General features: G+C 54.1%; 2 protein-coding genes across 2 annotated transcripts; one reads left to right on the forward strand and one right to left on the reverse strand.

Moving 5' to 3' along the window:
• Nucleotides 1-468: 468 nt before the first annotated feature.
• On the reverse strand, nt 469-8,580 carry GAS2L2 (growth arrest specific 2 like 2). The gene is made up of 6 exons (XM_016123920.2): nt 7,834-8,580; nt 6,076-6,317; nt 5,054-5,161; nt 3,821-3,917; nt 2,966-3,215; nt 469-2,413 (listed from the first exon to the last, which is right to left on the reverse strand). The coding sequence occupies exons 1-6, from the start codon at nt 8,216-8,218 to the stop codon at nt 856-858; spliced, it is 2,640 nt and encodes an 879-aa protein (XP_015979406.2). The 5' UTR covers nt 8,219-8,580; the 3' UTR covers nt 469-855.
• Nucleotides 8,581-10,300: 1,720 nt separating this feature from the next.
• Nucleotides 10,301-12,882, forward strand: CUNH17orf50 (chromosome unknown C17orf50 homolog). Its single transcript, XM_036223346.1, has 3 exons — nt 10,301-10,313; nt 12,289-12,601; nt 12,702-12,882. Exons 1-3 carry the CDS (start codon nt 10,301-10,303, stop codon nt 12,880-12,882), a joined length of 507 nt encoding a protein of 168 aa, XP_036079239.1.
• Nucleotides 12,883-13,757: the final 875 nt, after the last annotated feature.

The following is a 13,757-nucleotide window of genomic DNA, read 5'->3' on the forward strand; positions in this document are numbered from 1 at the left end:
CTAAGGAGAAGAGTTTCGGACTAATCTCCCCACCTACCCCTGAACCCTGCCAATGATCAAAACCATCCAGAGGGGAAGCATGACATCTCCCTCCGCCACTCAGGCAAACTTTCATAACCGTACTCTATCCCTGATTCTGCTTCTGTTTTTGTCTCTGTTGCTGCTGAGCCTCTGTGACCCCTCTGTCATAACTTCATGGGTGTAGATGTGTTAACGCTCTTGTCCATCCTTCTTGACTCTGCTCTTAGTTCCCAAACCCCAGAGCAAAGCTTTGAAGTCCTGCAGGAACCTGTGTCGGGTGGCCCTTTGTCCCTGTCCATGGTGCTGATATGCCAGCTGCTTCCAGGAGAAAAAGGCTGTCTGGGCAAGGTCTGCTGAGCTTCAGGAAAGGAAGACTCTTTTTCCCCCAGCTCCATCCCTTCGTTTCCTTCCCCTCCCACTGTTTGAGGCTACACCTTCCTGCACCACCACAGTGCTACAGAGAGGGACTCAAGAGCTAGAGACTCAAGGAAGACCCACATGAGTTTAATAAATAATAAGAGTTGTGGGAATGGTGGGCATAGCCAGAGAACAGGAGTTTGGGGAGCTGATGTTGGGGAGGGCAATAAGATATGGTATCCCCACCACCCCTATCCTAATTCGAGTAGGAATGGGAGTGATGGGTTGCCCCTTTGCTCAACCAGGTAGAATGAGTCTATATTTGTCTTCTGACCCATCCTGGTCAAGGCCCTGTATTGAGGTGAGGAACCTTTCCTTCTGTTTCTGCAGATGAGATTCCAATGGATACATGGGTATTTTTTTCACCACCCCCCCCCCCACTCACATCCGCAGGCTTCGGGGATGAGAAGCCACTCCTCAGACCCAGGACTCTTCCTCAGGTGAGGGTGGAACTCGACCAAACTGCTGAGGCCCCAGGCCCTCCGAAGGCTGAGGGCTGCTCTCCAGTGGGGCCGCTGGTTCTTTCCTCCCCTTTCCTTTCTCCTTCTCCCCTGCCCAGGCTCTGTCCACCTGGGCTGCCTCCCCTCCCTTGCTACTCAGCACTGTTGCTCTCGCCTGCCTACCCCCAGGGGGCACCTTGGCTGGACCCAGGCAGAGGTAGGCCAGGGGCTTAGGGATTCTTGAAGGCTGTTTCTCAGGCCTATGGTCTCTCCGGGGCCGGATTCTGGGCCTCAGCTTCAGCTTGTAGATCGATGGTACTCTCTGGGGCTTCCGGAGTGTTCTCTTACCCTTGCCCAGACACGCCTTGGCTTTGTCAAAATTGGGGTTGGAGGGCGATGGTGTGGAGTCCTCCAGGCTGGCCGACATGGTAGAGGCTGAGCAGTCTTGCCCTCCTTGAGCTGGGACCCTTCTTATCCTGGCGCCCTTGGAACTCAGGCTTGCCTTTGTCCATGGCCCACTCTCTCTGGCTCCCAGTTTATCTTTTGGGCTTCCTGGACCTTCAGGAACAGCCAGCTTAGGGGAACCTGTAGAAGCTGCCTTCCAGGCTCCCAGGTCCACTTTAGTGAGGGGTGGAGGGCCCTGAACCAGTTCTTGGATGACTTTGTCATAAGGACCTCCAGGCTCAGGCCACCGCCCACCCAGACTGGGGACATAGACTCCACTACGAGGGATGACTCCAGAGCCCAGGCTCTGGGGATGAGCAGCCCCCACCTTTAGCAGCTTCACATTGGCCAAAATCTCCTCCTCAAGGCTATGGCAGAAGGATTGCTCCTTGGCCCCTTCCAGAAGTAAGGGAATGTACCTCCCCTCCTGGTCCTGTGGGCCCAGACCCAGGGACTCTCCAGCCTCTGCTGTCACCCAGATGTCCAGCTTCTGGTCTCCTTGACTCCCTCCCACAGAGCAATTCCCAAGTCTGGACCCAGCCAGGCCCCCAGTGATGGCCCTTAGTGGGATGGAGCTTCTTCCCTGTTCTGTTGTGGGACATCCACTTGCAGTATGTGGAAAACTTCTTCCTGGAGCTGGGGGTTGGGCAGAGGGCAGACAGACAGGGATTTTGGTGGGTCCTTTCACAGGGGATGGAGAATGAACAGATGCTGGCTCCCTGAACTGGGAGGAAGTGCCCTCAGCTTCACCCCGGGGTGGCTGCCCGGGGCCCATGGGCTTGGCTAAGCTGGAGTAGCGAGGTGGGGGAGATGGTCCTCTTGCTGGTGTCCCTTTGGCAGTGGCCTCAGGAGTTCGGAGTCTCTGAGGTGTGGGGGCCCTGGCATGGGTTCCCTGGCTATCTGTCTCCTCATGAAGCCGAGGTGTAGGAATCCTTCCCCTGGGAAGTTCAGGGGCGTTTCTGTTCTCCCTCTTCCCTGAGGACGTGCACTGTGGGTCTTGGCCTCTATGTGTGGGTAAAGATTGTGGACTGGGTGGGCTGTCCCCAGCTGGCAGCTGCCTCCGAGATGGGGTGAGTGGCTTCTCCTGGCACCTGAAAGGGAGAATCATAAGGCTGGTAGAGTCATCTAACCCAGTCCCTGGCTCTGGGAAAGGATAACCTTCCCCAGACAGAACTCCAAGGGGTCCAGACTTCATGCTGAAGGAAACAGATGCTCCCTCTCTCTCTCTCTCTGTACCTGCCCAAGAGTCTTCCTTATGGAAGACACTTTTTAAATTTATTCTCCCTCATTCACTGTGTAGCAAATAGAAAGAAGCCTGGTCTGGACCCTGGATTACTGCAAATCCCACAACTAGGGGTCACCAGTCTTGGGTGACAGGGGGTCTTAGTGTCTGCTCTACCATGAAATAGAAGAAGGACCTTGGGTAAGTCTGTTCCCTTTATGGGATTCAGCCTCCTCTTCATCTGTGAAATGGCAGGGCATATGAAGTACGTAACTAGATGATCCCAAAGGTACTGGATGTTTTTTACGTTCTGAACACCTGAGGTCTTGCTGGGGTAGAGGCAGTGCTGAGAGATCGCTCCCTTTGCCTTGAATGTGGACTCCAACGAAGGAAGAGGCCCTTCCCTGTCCCTCCCCTGTACCTCAGGAATGGTGTTGTCTTTCTGAGGACCTCTGCCCCTGCTCCCAATTCACTGCAGGGGCTGGAGGAGGAGGTGGGGGGCTTCAGCTTTCTGCCTGAAGAGGTATATGTCTTCCAGTCCACAGGGGGCAGTGGGCTCTGGGAGCGGCTGATGGTCATCATGGGCTGTGGCTTCGAGGGCTCATCCTGCACCCTCACTTCATGCTGCACTGGTGGAACAGGGGGCTTCAGGGAGCTGCCCGCCTTGTGTGCTATCAAAACAGCCCCCCAGAGAGGAGAGAACGAAAGGGTTAAATTCCTGCTGACAGTTCCTCTCCCCCACATCCCACACTACAGACAATGGTGCTTACAGTGACAGTGGCAACACTGGTGCCAGAATTTTCTTATAGGGGTTTAGGGGATGAAGTCTGGTCAGAGGGCTCAACTGGGGTGGTGGTGGTGAGGAATGACTTGTTTAAAATTGTGTTTGTATTGCAAATCCACATCTTTTACTTAGATTGCATGTTTATTTGGGTGGCTTGAGGTACTGATGGAGGGTATCGGAGGACTAAAGATCTTTTCAAGTCATGCTTGGTGTCACCACTGTAGATACCAGAGCAGACCTAAGTCCTGCCAAGAAGCATGCTGACCAAATGCTGATTCTCTGTGTGTTTGGCGTCATCTTGTGACTATACTTGGTATTGCATCAGGGCTCCTCCGGTTTCCTTCTAGGGCTAAGCGGGTACCACATGATACTTTCTATAGTATCTTCCTTATTCCAACCTCTCCCCCTACCCTTTCCCCTGGAGATCAGACCTACCTCCCTCTTCCAGCCTCCTGACCCAGAGCATAGGGAGGGGACTCTCAAGAGACTCACAGAGGGATGTGCACCGGCATGGGTCGTGTTTGTCCAGATAATGGCCAAGTGTGTCCCAGCCGCCCCCCACACGCACCATCACATGGTTCCGGAGGACCTGCAAGGGCCAAGGGTAAGGTTGATGGAAGAGTGGAGTGTGTCCCCTATTCCTGGACCAGCCTGCAGGCTTCCCGCATGCACTCCCATGCATGTACACACGCACATGCAAATGCTCCCTTTCACACGTGTGTAGTTGGGAGTGTGCATATTTTGCAGCCTGACTGTCCTCCATGACTGGCATCAAATAACACATGTTGTCACGGGTGGAGGCCGGGCTGACAAACAGAAAGTTGTCCCACAATGAAACAGGGGATCTCACAAGCATTGCGTAGTCTGGCCCTAGAACCCTCTGTTTTCTCTCTCCACTGTAATAGGGTTTGCCCTATGCAAATGCTTGTATCAGAAATGGGGTCCTGGCTTTGTCCTGGTGTGTGTGTGTCAAAGAATTCAAGGGAAACTTAGCCCCACTCCACTCTGGGTCACATCGCCTCTCCAGGGTTCTATTTCCTCAGTCGAAAAGTGGGGCCACAATTCCTTGCCCTAGCCTACTTCGCAAGGCTATTGGCTTAGGGTCTGGGTGAGGGCTCAGGGAGCTGGCTGCCCCTAGGTGTGGCCTGTGCTCAAGGAAAAGACTTGGCCATATCCCCGAGCTGCTATCCACACCACCGGTACATACTGTTTCTGGTGAGGAACAGTCAGGGATGAGGGGTGGGGAGGTTGCGGTAGACACGTTTCAGACCTCTACTACTGCTCACTCTGCAGAATGTACCAAGCCAGGCATATGAGGGGTGAATTATGGGGGGTCTGTGTTGCTGGGCCATGCCCTGAACACAAACATGGGGCTCTCAGGCACTTTGCTTTGACCAAGCCTGTGGGTGAAGTGGAGGTGATGAAAATTGAGAGTACGCTTCATAACCTACTTCTGCCTGGGGACCCCTCTGGACGAGGGGCTAAGGTGAAGGCGAAGGGGTGGTGGTTCTGGCTGCCCTAATGGGAAGAGGGAATGGACTTGCCAACTGTGTCAGGGATATTCTGGAATTAACCAAGGGAGAGAAAGCAAGTCCCAAGGCCCGACAAGTTGAGGTGAATGAATGGTGATAACCTGTCCTTGCCATCAGGCCTGGGCAAGGTCCCATGGAAGGAAATCCTATTCTGCTGACTCGGGGGTCCCTCCACCATCATCCTGGGACTTACCCGAATAAAGATGAGGGTGTTGGAGTCCCCTATGCGGTACTTCCCCTCAGACACCTTGACCATAGAGAACTGAACTGGGCACGTGCAGTGGCTCACGAGACTCTGAACCTGTGAAGAGTAAGCAATGGGCTGAGCCCTCCCTCTGCACAAGAGCCCGGCTTACCCCTTACACACACTAGATCAAGCCCAATGGGGGGGGGGCCTGCCTGCCCCCCAGAGTCAGCAGGAGACTTCTGCTGAGGTCAGGGCTAGGGACTGAGAAGCGAGTGGAGAAGATTTTTAATGCCAGTGAGAACAAGGCCTTGAGTGGTCACCTATGATCCAGTGCCCTCACGGGCAGGCTGACTGAGGTGGCGGAGTGTAATGATGAAGAAGGTGCACCTTGGCATCTGACCAGCTTGGCTCAGAGTCCTGCCTCCACTGCGTACAAGCCTTAGCAAATCAAGAAACCTCTGAGCGCAGTTCCTCGGTGGTAAATATGGGGTTAAACACAGTAAGCGCACCTCCTATGAAAAGCTCCCTCTGTGCCAGACACTGTCCTGAGCTCTTCGTTGGCGCTTCAACATTTAATATGCATGTTGGTCATAGAAGGTACTGTTACTATCCCCATGCTACAGATAGGGGAACCGAGGCACAGAGAGGTTAAATAATTTGACCAAAGTCACGCAGCTGTGAAGCAGTGGAACTCAGACTTGATCCAAAGTGTCAGAGATGGTGCCAGAGTCTGTGTTCTTAAAAACTGTTCCACCAGGGGTTAAATGAGAGAGACATAGAGTGCTGGATTTATAATAAAAACATAATAAGTGGCTTAACCACTGCTATATGTGATTAGCGCTGAGGCTCAAAGTGGGACCTGACTCAAAGGCACATAGTGGATTAATGTCTGGGAGGGGACTGGAGCTCAAAGGAGACAGGAAAGGGAGGGGACAGGAGGGAGGGGAGGGAGAGGAGGGAGTGGCAAAAGAAAGCAGGGTGGTGGGGTGGTGGGAGTGGGCTTAGGGGTGTGTCCAGAGCCCCCGCACCATCTGGTCCAGGTTGCGGAAGTGGCAGGGCCGGCGCACGGGGCGCGCAGATGGCGGTGGGTCGGGCGGGGGCAGGGCCAGCTCCTGCCGCAGCTCCTCGTCGATTTCCTCCTCCAGCTGCACCAGGGTGGGCGCCGCAACCCCGAAGCGCCAGGCTCGGCGGCCCACCTCCAGCAAGCACAGCACCACGTTCTTCACGTTCTTGCGCAGCACCAAGTCCTCGGTCTCAAACATCAGCACCTCTGGCAAAGGGAGTTGGGTAGGGGAGAAGGAGCGGGTTGGCAGCCTGAACTCCCTGCTGACCTTTCCAGAGCCAAGCGGGTGTGAAAGTCCTGGCGGCCATCCCTGGACTGGGGTGGCAGGCATGGAGGGAGGTCTGAGTCTGAGGGTCCCAAGCCAAGCCAGCCCCTAGGAAGGGTCTGGGTAGAATTAATTGCTCATGCACTCAGTGCAGACAAGGTGGACTGGCTAACAGGAGCGGTCATGGGGGTGGGAAGAGGTGACACAGCCAAGCAAAAGAACCGAGGGCCTAGTTACTCGCCTCAGTGAGAGAGGGGTTAGCTCCGCCTCGCCATTCTCCCCACTCAGTTGCCAGGACGGACTAGGAGAGGGAAGCCGTTTGTCCTGCTTCTGGACCACCCCCTCCCCCCAACCTCCAGTATCCACCAGGCATCTCAAGCTCAACCCCCACCCCCACCCGCCGCTCAGCTATAACCAGGCAGGGGTGAGTACAGGCTCTGGAGCCAGACTCCTAGCATTGGAACTCTCACTGTCCCACCCACCAGCCGTGTGACCTCGAGCTAGTCACTGAGCCTCAGTTTCCTCTTCTGTAACATGGGGATGGAATCTGTTTCATGGTGTTGTCAGGATAGTGGTTAGTATTTGCAGACAAGCCTGGCGTGTGGTAAGTGCTCTGTAAAATACGGGATTTGGTCCACCCTCTAGTCCTGCCCCTCGCTGCCTTGCCACCAGCCGGTAGCCATGCCTGACCTTCCCTCTGTCTCACCACTGCCTTGAGAACGGAAGATGTCGCAACATCCACTGCTGCGTCCGAGGCCAATGAGATGAAGGAACCTGACATGTCGCTCCCCTGAGTCACAAGCCCCAGCACGACTGGCCCCTCCTGAATGGCCAGTGCTTCCTCCCTATCCTTCCTGTACCCAGCCTAGGCCGATGCCCTCACCAGCTCCAGCTTCTAGTTATCCAAAAGCAGTGCCTTTTCTGTGCCTTAGTCTCTGCCTAGAATTCCCTTTCTCCCAAACTTTTCTTTATTCCACAAGACTCAACTCAAACCTCCTTCTGTGTGGTTTCTCCCCTGCCCCCTCACATTATCAACCCCAGCCCGAGGTATGGGAATCTTTTGGGCTCTGGCAGGTGCCTGGCCACTTTATCAGGTGGCTGTTTCCTTCCCTGGCTTCCCAGCACACACATCTCTCCTTTACTCATCCGTCTTCCTTCCTAGACCATGAACTCCCTGGATACTGGGTCTCAGGGCTCTGGGCCCTCAGTACCCAGCATGGTGCTTGACACAAAGGAGATAGGAATGTGTTTGTTGAATGAACAAATCATTCAATCAACACATTTTTTTGAGGATTAACTATGAGATGGGAACACTGAGGCATAAAAAGAGATGAGCTGGCCCATAGCAAATCTGGAAGGAGGACATCAGCTTTTGACCCCTAGTGCAGCCTGGGCCTCAGAGAGGAGGTGGACACCCTGCAAGGTAAGGGTCTGGGGGTGGGAGTCCAGTGTGGGTACCTTGGATGCCCATCTCCTTGCGACACCACTGGATGAAGTTGGAGACATTGTCCCGGGCCTGGAAGGTGCCCGGCTGGGCGGCCCCGTTGCAAGAAACCCCAGCCCGAGGCATGGGAATCCTTTGGGCTCTGGCAGGTGCCTCAGCCAGGAAAGCCAGGGCGGCCTCGGTGATGGTGTTGGCATGTCGGCACAGCACCAGGCCCGTCTCCAGCCCTTGCAGGAAGTTGGCTGCGTTGATGTCCAGCCCATAGAGATCCCGAAGCCACTCAGCCAGGTCCTCCTTCATGGCTTCCAGGTACTGTTCGCTGGATTTAAAGGGCCGGATGCTGCGCAACGGAGGCCCCAGATTCTCAGGCCTCCTCCCACGTTCTCCAGCTTGGGACATGGCTAGACTCTCAATAGGCAAAGAGGTGGGCACCTCCTCTCTCCTGCTGCTGCGTCTTGACTGGTTCTCCCTGACTCCCGGTTTCCCGTCTATCTTCTGAGAGCCTAGGACAGCCGGCTCTGCTACTTGCCACAGGCTTTAGCCGCTGCCACCAGACTGGCCTGGTCCCCATCCCCCCACATTCCTCAGTCCCTGCTAGAATTTTTCCTACTTGGTGGCCCCGCAGCTGCCAGTCTGCTCAGAGTTTGCCACTTTTCAAGAAGGATGGAGGTGAGGACCCTCCTCTCTCCCCCCAGGGCTAGGGGCTGGATGGGTCAGGCTAGCTGCCTCTCACCCCCAACCGCTGGCAGCAGCGGAGCCTGGAGCAGCTGTGGGCCTCTCCACTCTGCTTTCCTCTCTCCTTGGAGACAGCGGCTGCTATAAACATTCCTTGTTAACCCTTCCTGGAAGACAAAGACTGCCCTGCCAGAGCCTGCCCTGGAGGCGATAGAACAGGGAGATGAGGCTGAGCAGGATGGGAGCTTCTGGGGAATGGTGGGGGGTGGGGAGCAGGGCCAGGGGGTGTCGTGCCCATCGCCTTTGGTGAGCACCGTAGGATGGGGATGAAACAGATACAGCAGTACAATCCCAAGACTTGAGTTTAGCCTGGGACCATTTGCTAAATCCCTCTGTGATCTTCGTATCCTACCTACCCTCTCTGTGCCTTAGTTTTCTCAACTGTAAAATGGGAACAATAATATCTACCTCTCTGGAGTGTTGTGAGGAATAAAGGAATAATGTATATGGAAAGTATCAGACTGTCAGGACACACACGCTCAGGACGGGGTGGACCCCAGCTTTCAGTTATTCTCCTAGCAGCCCTGTCTCAGCACCATGATCCCCACTTTCTTTGGAGAACCTTCTCCATCCCCAAATGTAACTACACGATTCCTCTAGAGTGGGCTGTCAGTTGTAGTACCTCGCCCCAGGGCCACAGCACTGCATTCCTTCAACAAATATTTCTTGAGTACCTACTGTGTGCCAGGCACTAGTATAGACCTGAGGATAGAGCAATAAATGAGGCTCCTGACCTCATGCTTACATGTTAATGGCTGCTGGATGACAGATAACAAACAAATAAATCTATAGCAAGTCAGATGGTGATAAATTCCAGGGATATAACTAAAGGAGATGAAGGTGTGTGGAAACTTATATAAGGTGGTCAGGAAAAGCCTCACTGACATGGTGATATTTGAGCAGAGATGTGAGAGAAGTAAGGAAGTAAGACCTGCAGGTATCTGCGGGAAAGGTTGTTGGGCAGAGGGACTAGCCAGTGCAAAAGCTCCAGGCAGGAGCATGCTTGGCATATTTCAAGAATAGCAAAGAGAGGTGGGATATGAGGCAGAGAGGAAATAGTGTCTCTGGAAGGGAATTTTCTTTCAATTACCTTATAAAGGCATCAAGGCTGTGATTATTTTGCCCATTTTATGGATGAGGAAACAAGAAAACCTGAAGTGTGCAGGAGGCCTTAGATCCTCACTTACATGATCCCCTCCATAGGGTTGACTGAGTGTCTACGGCAGCTGGGTTTCCCCTGAGTTAAGGCAATGTGATGGAAGTCATGGAGTGGGGAGGAGAGCTGAGAAAGGATACGGATAGAACAGAAAGGTGAGGAGAGAAAATAATGAAACAAATAAACATAATGCTCTAAGAGTCAGAAAAAGTCGTACTGTAGCACTATAGCTGACTTTCAGATGAGGAGACTGAGGAGCAGAGAGATAGCATGCTGAAGGTCAGACACCTTTTCTATTTATGTGGTAGAGTTGAGATTCGAACCCAGTCTATCGGGGGCCAAAGCCTCCCTCTACTTGCCCTTAATGCCTTTTTGCAAGGGAAGGTAGGGGACACCTGGGTTTTGAGTGCTTCTGAAGGCTCAAAAGGCAGCTATTCTTGCAGTGAACCCTATGGACAGGTTAGGTTCCAGCCCTGCCCCTTGTGATCCAACAGAGGCCCTAGAGACCAAACTAAGTTCTATTGGTTCTGGCTGCTCCCTCTCATCCTAGGCTCGGATCAGGGAAAGAGGACAGCACAGCCTTGGGAAGAATGGATAAGCACAGTGAGTGGGCTGGAGGCGAGGTGGGGCCAGAGGGACGTGATCTCTTGATTCCAGGGTGGACCGACCAGCTCATCACCATGGAAACCCCAGAGTCCAGCCTTTTTTTTGATGGCCCATCCATGCCCAAGCCCTCTCCTTTTTCTTCCATGAATATTCTTGATATCTGCTCCCTCATCTTTACCTCCTGCTATTCGGATCTTTGTCTTCTCTGGCCACAACGACTGTAACGGCTCCTAAATGGGTCTTCTTCTATCAGAGGGAACAAATACAGCTATGTCAGAAAGTTCAGCAGCTCTACACTGCTGAAAGACCATGGCTCTTGGTATTTAGTTGAGTACTGTATGGTGAGGATGAAATAGACACAGCAAATGGAGTCCACAGGCATGAGTTTAGCCCTAGACCCTTTGCCAAATCCGTGATCTTCATATGCTACCAAAGCTCAAACTCTATAGTCTGGCACCCCAAATCCCCACCTAATTCTCCCTCCTCCTGAAAAGTTCCTGGCACTCCTTTCTGGTTGTGCACTAGGTCTAGCCTTTCGCAACTAAAAGGCTCCTTAATATGTTCTCCTAAATAAAAGTATAGTGGACCCTGGTTTTCCTCCATTAGCAACACCAAGAACTGGTAGAATCTTTCAAGCAACTTTTCCTGAAAGCTTTCCAAAACTCTTGGATGAAATTCAGAGGCCCCTCTGTGACCTACCTCATCATCTACCTGAGAGGGTTGTGAAGACGAGGGGACACAATGTATGAAGAGTTTAGAATGGCGATTGCATGCAGTCGCTGCTCAATACATGTGGGCTACAACGCTAATTTTATTACCGTTCCCCATTGTCTTCAACCTCTTTAGGTTGGGCAGGGATCAACTGCAATTTTTCTTGCCTTGTCCAGGTCAAACCCCATGAATTGTGCCTTCTCTGCCCTCCTCCCCCTTCCTTTCATTACAAGGCTAGCTCCCTGGATCCAGCAGACAGCCGGGCACACAATGGTGCTGGGCCAGTAGTTGCTGGTGAGGGTGGACACCACCCAGCCAGGCAGGTTACTTTCCATGTTAGCTCGCGAACTGTCTGCCTGTGTGGACTACTGCTTGGAGTTGCAGAATTTGTGTCCTGAACAAAGGCAAAAGCAAGAGGGGTAAAAGGTGGCTGAAATCTATCAGACAATTGGAGTCAAGCCTGGAAGGAGGGAGAGACATCTTTTTCTAATTGGTTTGCCCATAGGGAGCACTTTTCTTGATTGTTCTGCTCATCAGAGGAGCTTTTTGCTAATCGTACGGAGGCACTGTGTGCGCACCTGCCCACCCACCCCGCACAGGTGATGCTGGGCTTCCTTAAGGCAAGGCCCACCTTGAAGAAGGAAGTCCCATCTAAGGGGGGGGGGAAAAAAACCATTACACACACACACACACACACACACACACACACATATACACGTACATATAATGTTTACATATATATAAACAACCCCTCATTAGAATTCCAACCAGTGCACTTAATGTTTATTGACAGACTACACAGAGTTCAGTACCCGCCCTACAGCCAGTTAGAAAGAAGGTGATGAGCCATCATTTCTTTCCAGGTTCACAGCCCTCATTGCTACCTCCTGCTGATTGCTTCCAGCTCCCCAAGCCCTGGGCTGGTCTCCTTTTACAGACTCGATCTCACACAGGCTTCACAACAACCCTAGGGATAGGCACTACTTTTTTCCATTTCACAGACGAGGAAACAGCTTGACAGAAGCCACGTGGCTTGCCTGAGTCCTCGGCTAGAAAGTGCAGAAACCTGGGAAATAGGGAGCAGCTTCGCAGGCCCTCTCTCGCCCGGGAAATCCTGGGCACTGTAATCCTCTCTTGGAGTCCTGCAGGCTCCTACGCACTATCTTCAGGCGCCTGACTTTTTGCGGGGTCGGGTTGTAGGCAACAGTCAGGGTTCCCCGGGGACAATGAGCCTGCACTTTCTCTCCCCGCCCGCCCGCAGGTGTGAAGACTCCCCTGTGGAAGAAGGAACTGGAGGAGCCCCGGGCCAGGGAGGAGGAGGCGGAGGCAGCGGAGGAGGGGTCGGAGGAGGAAGACGAGGGGAGGTCGCTGCAGGAGAGCTCAGCGGAGGGCAAGGCGGAGTGCCGGGAGGCAGAGAGCAGCGAGGGACGGGAACGCGGCTCGGTGTCCTACAGCCCACTGCGCCAGGAGTCCAGCACCCAGCAGGTGGCGCTGCTGCGGCGCGCGGACAGCAGCTTCTGGGGCTGGCTCAGCCCCTTCGCGCTGCTCGGCGGCCTGACGGCCCCGGTGGACAGGTGAAGGCGCGCCCCTGGGCCGGGGCAGAACAGACTGGCGCCGGGGCCCTGGCAGCAGGGGCTGGCGCGGTGTACTGAGCGTCCGTGTTTCCGTCCACAGGAAGCGGATCCTTCCAGAGGAGCCGTGCGTGCTGGAGACGCGGCGACGGCCACCACGCGGTGGGGGATGTGCACGCTGCGAGATCCTTTTCTGCAAGAAATGCAGGAACCTGCACAGCCCCCCCGCCTACGTGGAGCACTGTATTCTGGAGCATCCGGATCTGGGTGAGGTGCAGGCTTAGGGAGGAGGACCCGGTGCGCCCCCACTCACAGCCTTTGTGCTCTCCACCCTCGCCTGACCCCAAACTTCCCTCAAACTTCTGTCTCCTGACGCCGAGCGCTCTCCAGTACATCCCACAGAGCTGCTCCTTCTTAAAGCTGCCCTCCCGGAGCGCCCACTTAAGCAAGCAGGTCCACTGTCGATGCGGGGCTCCCACCTGTCATCTAGCACCCACCTAATACAGAGCCCAACCTCACCAGGAGCCCCATTCCTTCCATAATGCTCCCAAGGGCTACCCCGCACCCTGCAGCACCCAGTGCTTACTGCCCACCTGACTCGTGTCCCCAGGCACAGCCTCACATTCATCTCTGGGTATTTCAGGTCCTTTTAGCGAGCCGGGTAGAGGCATCGCCTAGAAGAAATAACCTCTGGGTTTCCTTACTCCCCTGAGAAACCTGCCCCTTCCTCTCAAATCATTCAATAAAGCCTCTAAGCAGTGTCAGTGCCTTTAGGTGAGGGCAAGGTGGCGCTGGTAAGGGTGATGAAATCGACCCTCCTTCCCCTCCCCAGAGGTTCAAGCCAGAGGGAAAAGGACAGGCCAAGAGCCTCCTCCCTCTGCTCCTCCTCCCCCAGGACCGGGTGGAACGAAGCACATGCAACTAAGGCAGTCAAAGGCCATTCTCCTCACTTCGCAGAGGAAAAAAAAAAAAAACAAAGGCACAGAGCCAGGAATGCCGTGGGGAGCTGAGGGCTTAGACTTGCCAGACAATTCTTCTCTTCCCCTGGAAGCCTGGTCTGGCTGAGGTCAATGTGTGTACAGATGAAGCACTGGCAGGTGTGTAGAGGGGGGAGGACAAGAGAACCAGATGCTAAAAAGCTGAGAATGGCTGAGGCAGA

This window comes from Rousettus aegyptiacus, unplaced genomic scaffold (genome assembly GCF_014176215.1).
Source record: "Rousettus aegyptiacus isolate mRouAeg1 unplaced genomic scaffold, mRouAeg1.p scaffold_m13_p_6, whole genome shotgun sequence".
NCBI lineage: Eukaryota > Metazoa > Chordata > Mammalia > Chiroptera > Pteropodidae > Rousettus > Rousettus aegyptiacus.

Coding starts and splice junctions, on each gene's coding strand:
- GAS2L2 (XM_016123920.2), bottom strand. CDS start 8,218: ATGTCCCAAGCTGGAGAACGTGGGAGGAGGCCTGAGAATCTGGGGCCT. Junction 3,918..5,053: donor ACACCCTCATCTTTATTCGG/GTAAGTCCCAGG, acceptor TGGCCCTTGCAG/GTCCTCCGGAACCATGTGAT. Junction 2,414..2,965: donor AAGACAACACCATTCCTGAG/GTACAGGGGAGG, acceptor TCTCCCTTTCAG/GTGCCAGGAGAAGCCACTCA.
- CUNH17orf50 (XM_036223346.1), top strand. Junction 12,602..12,701: donor CTGACGGCCCCGGTGGACAG/GTGAAGGCGCGC, acceptor TTCCGTCCACAG/GAAGCGGATCCTTCCAGAGG.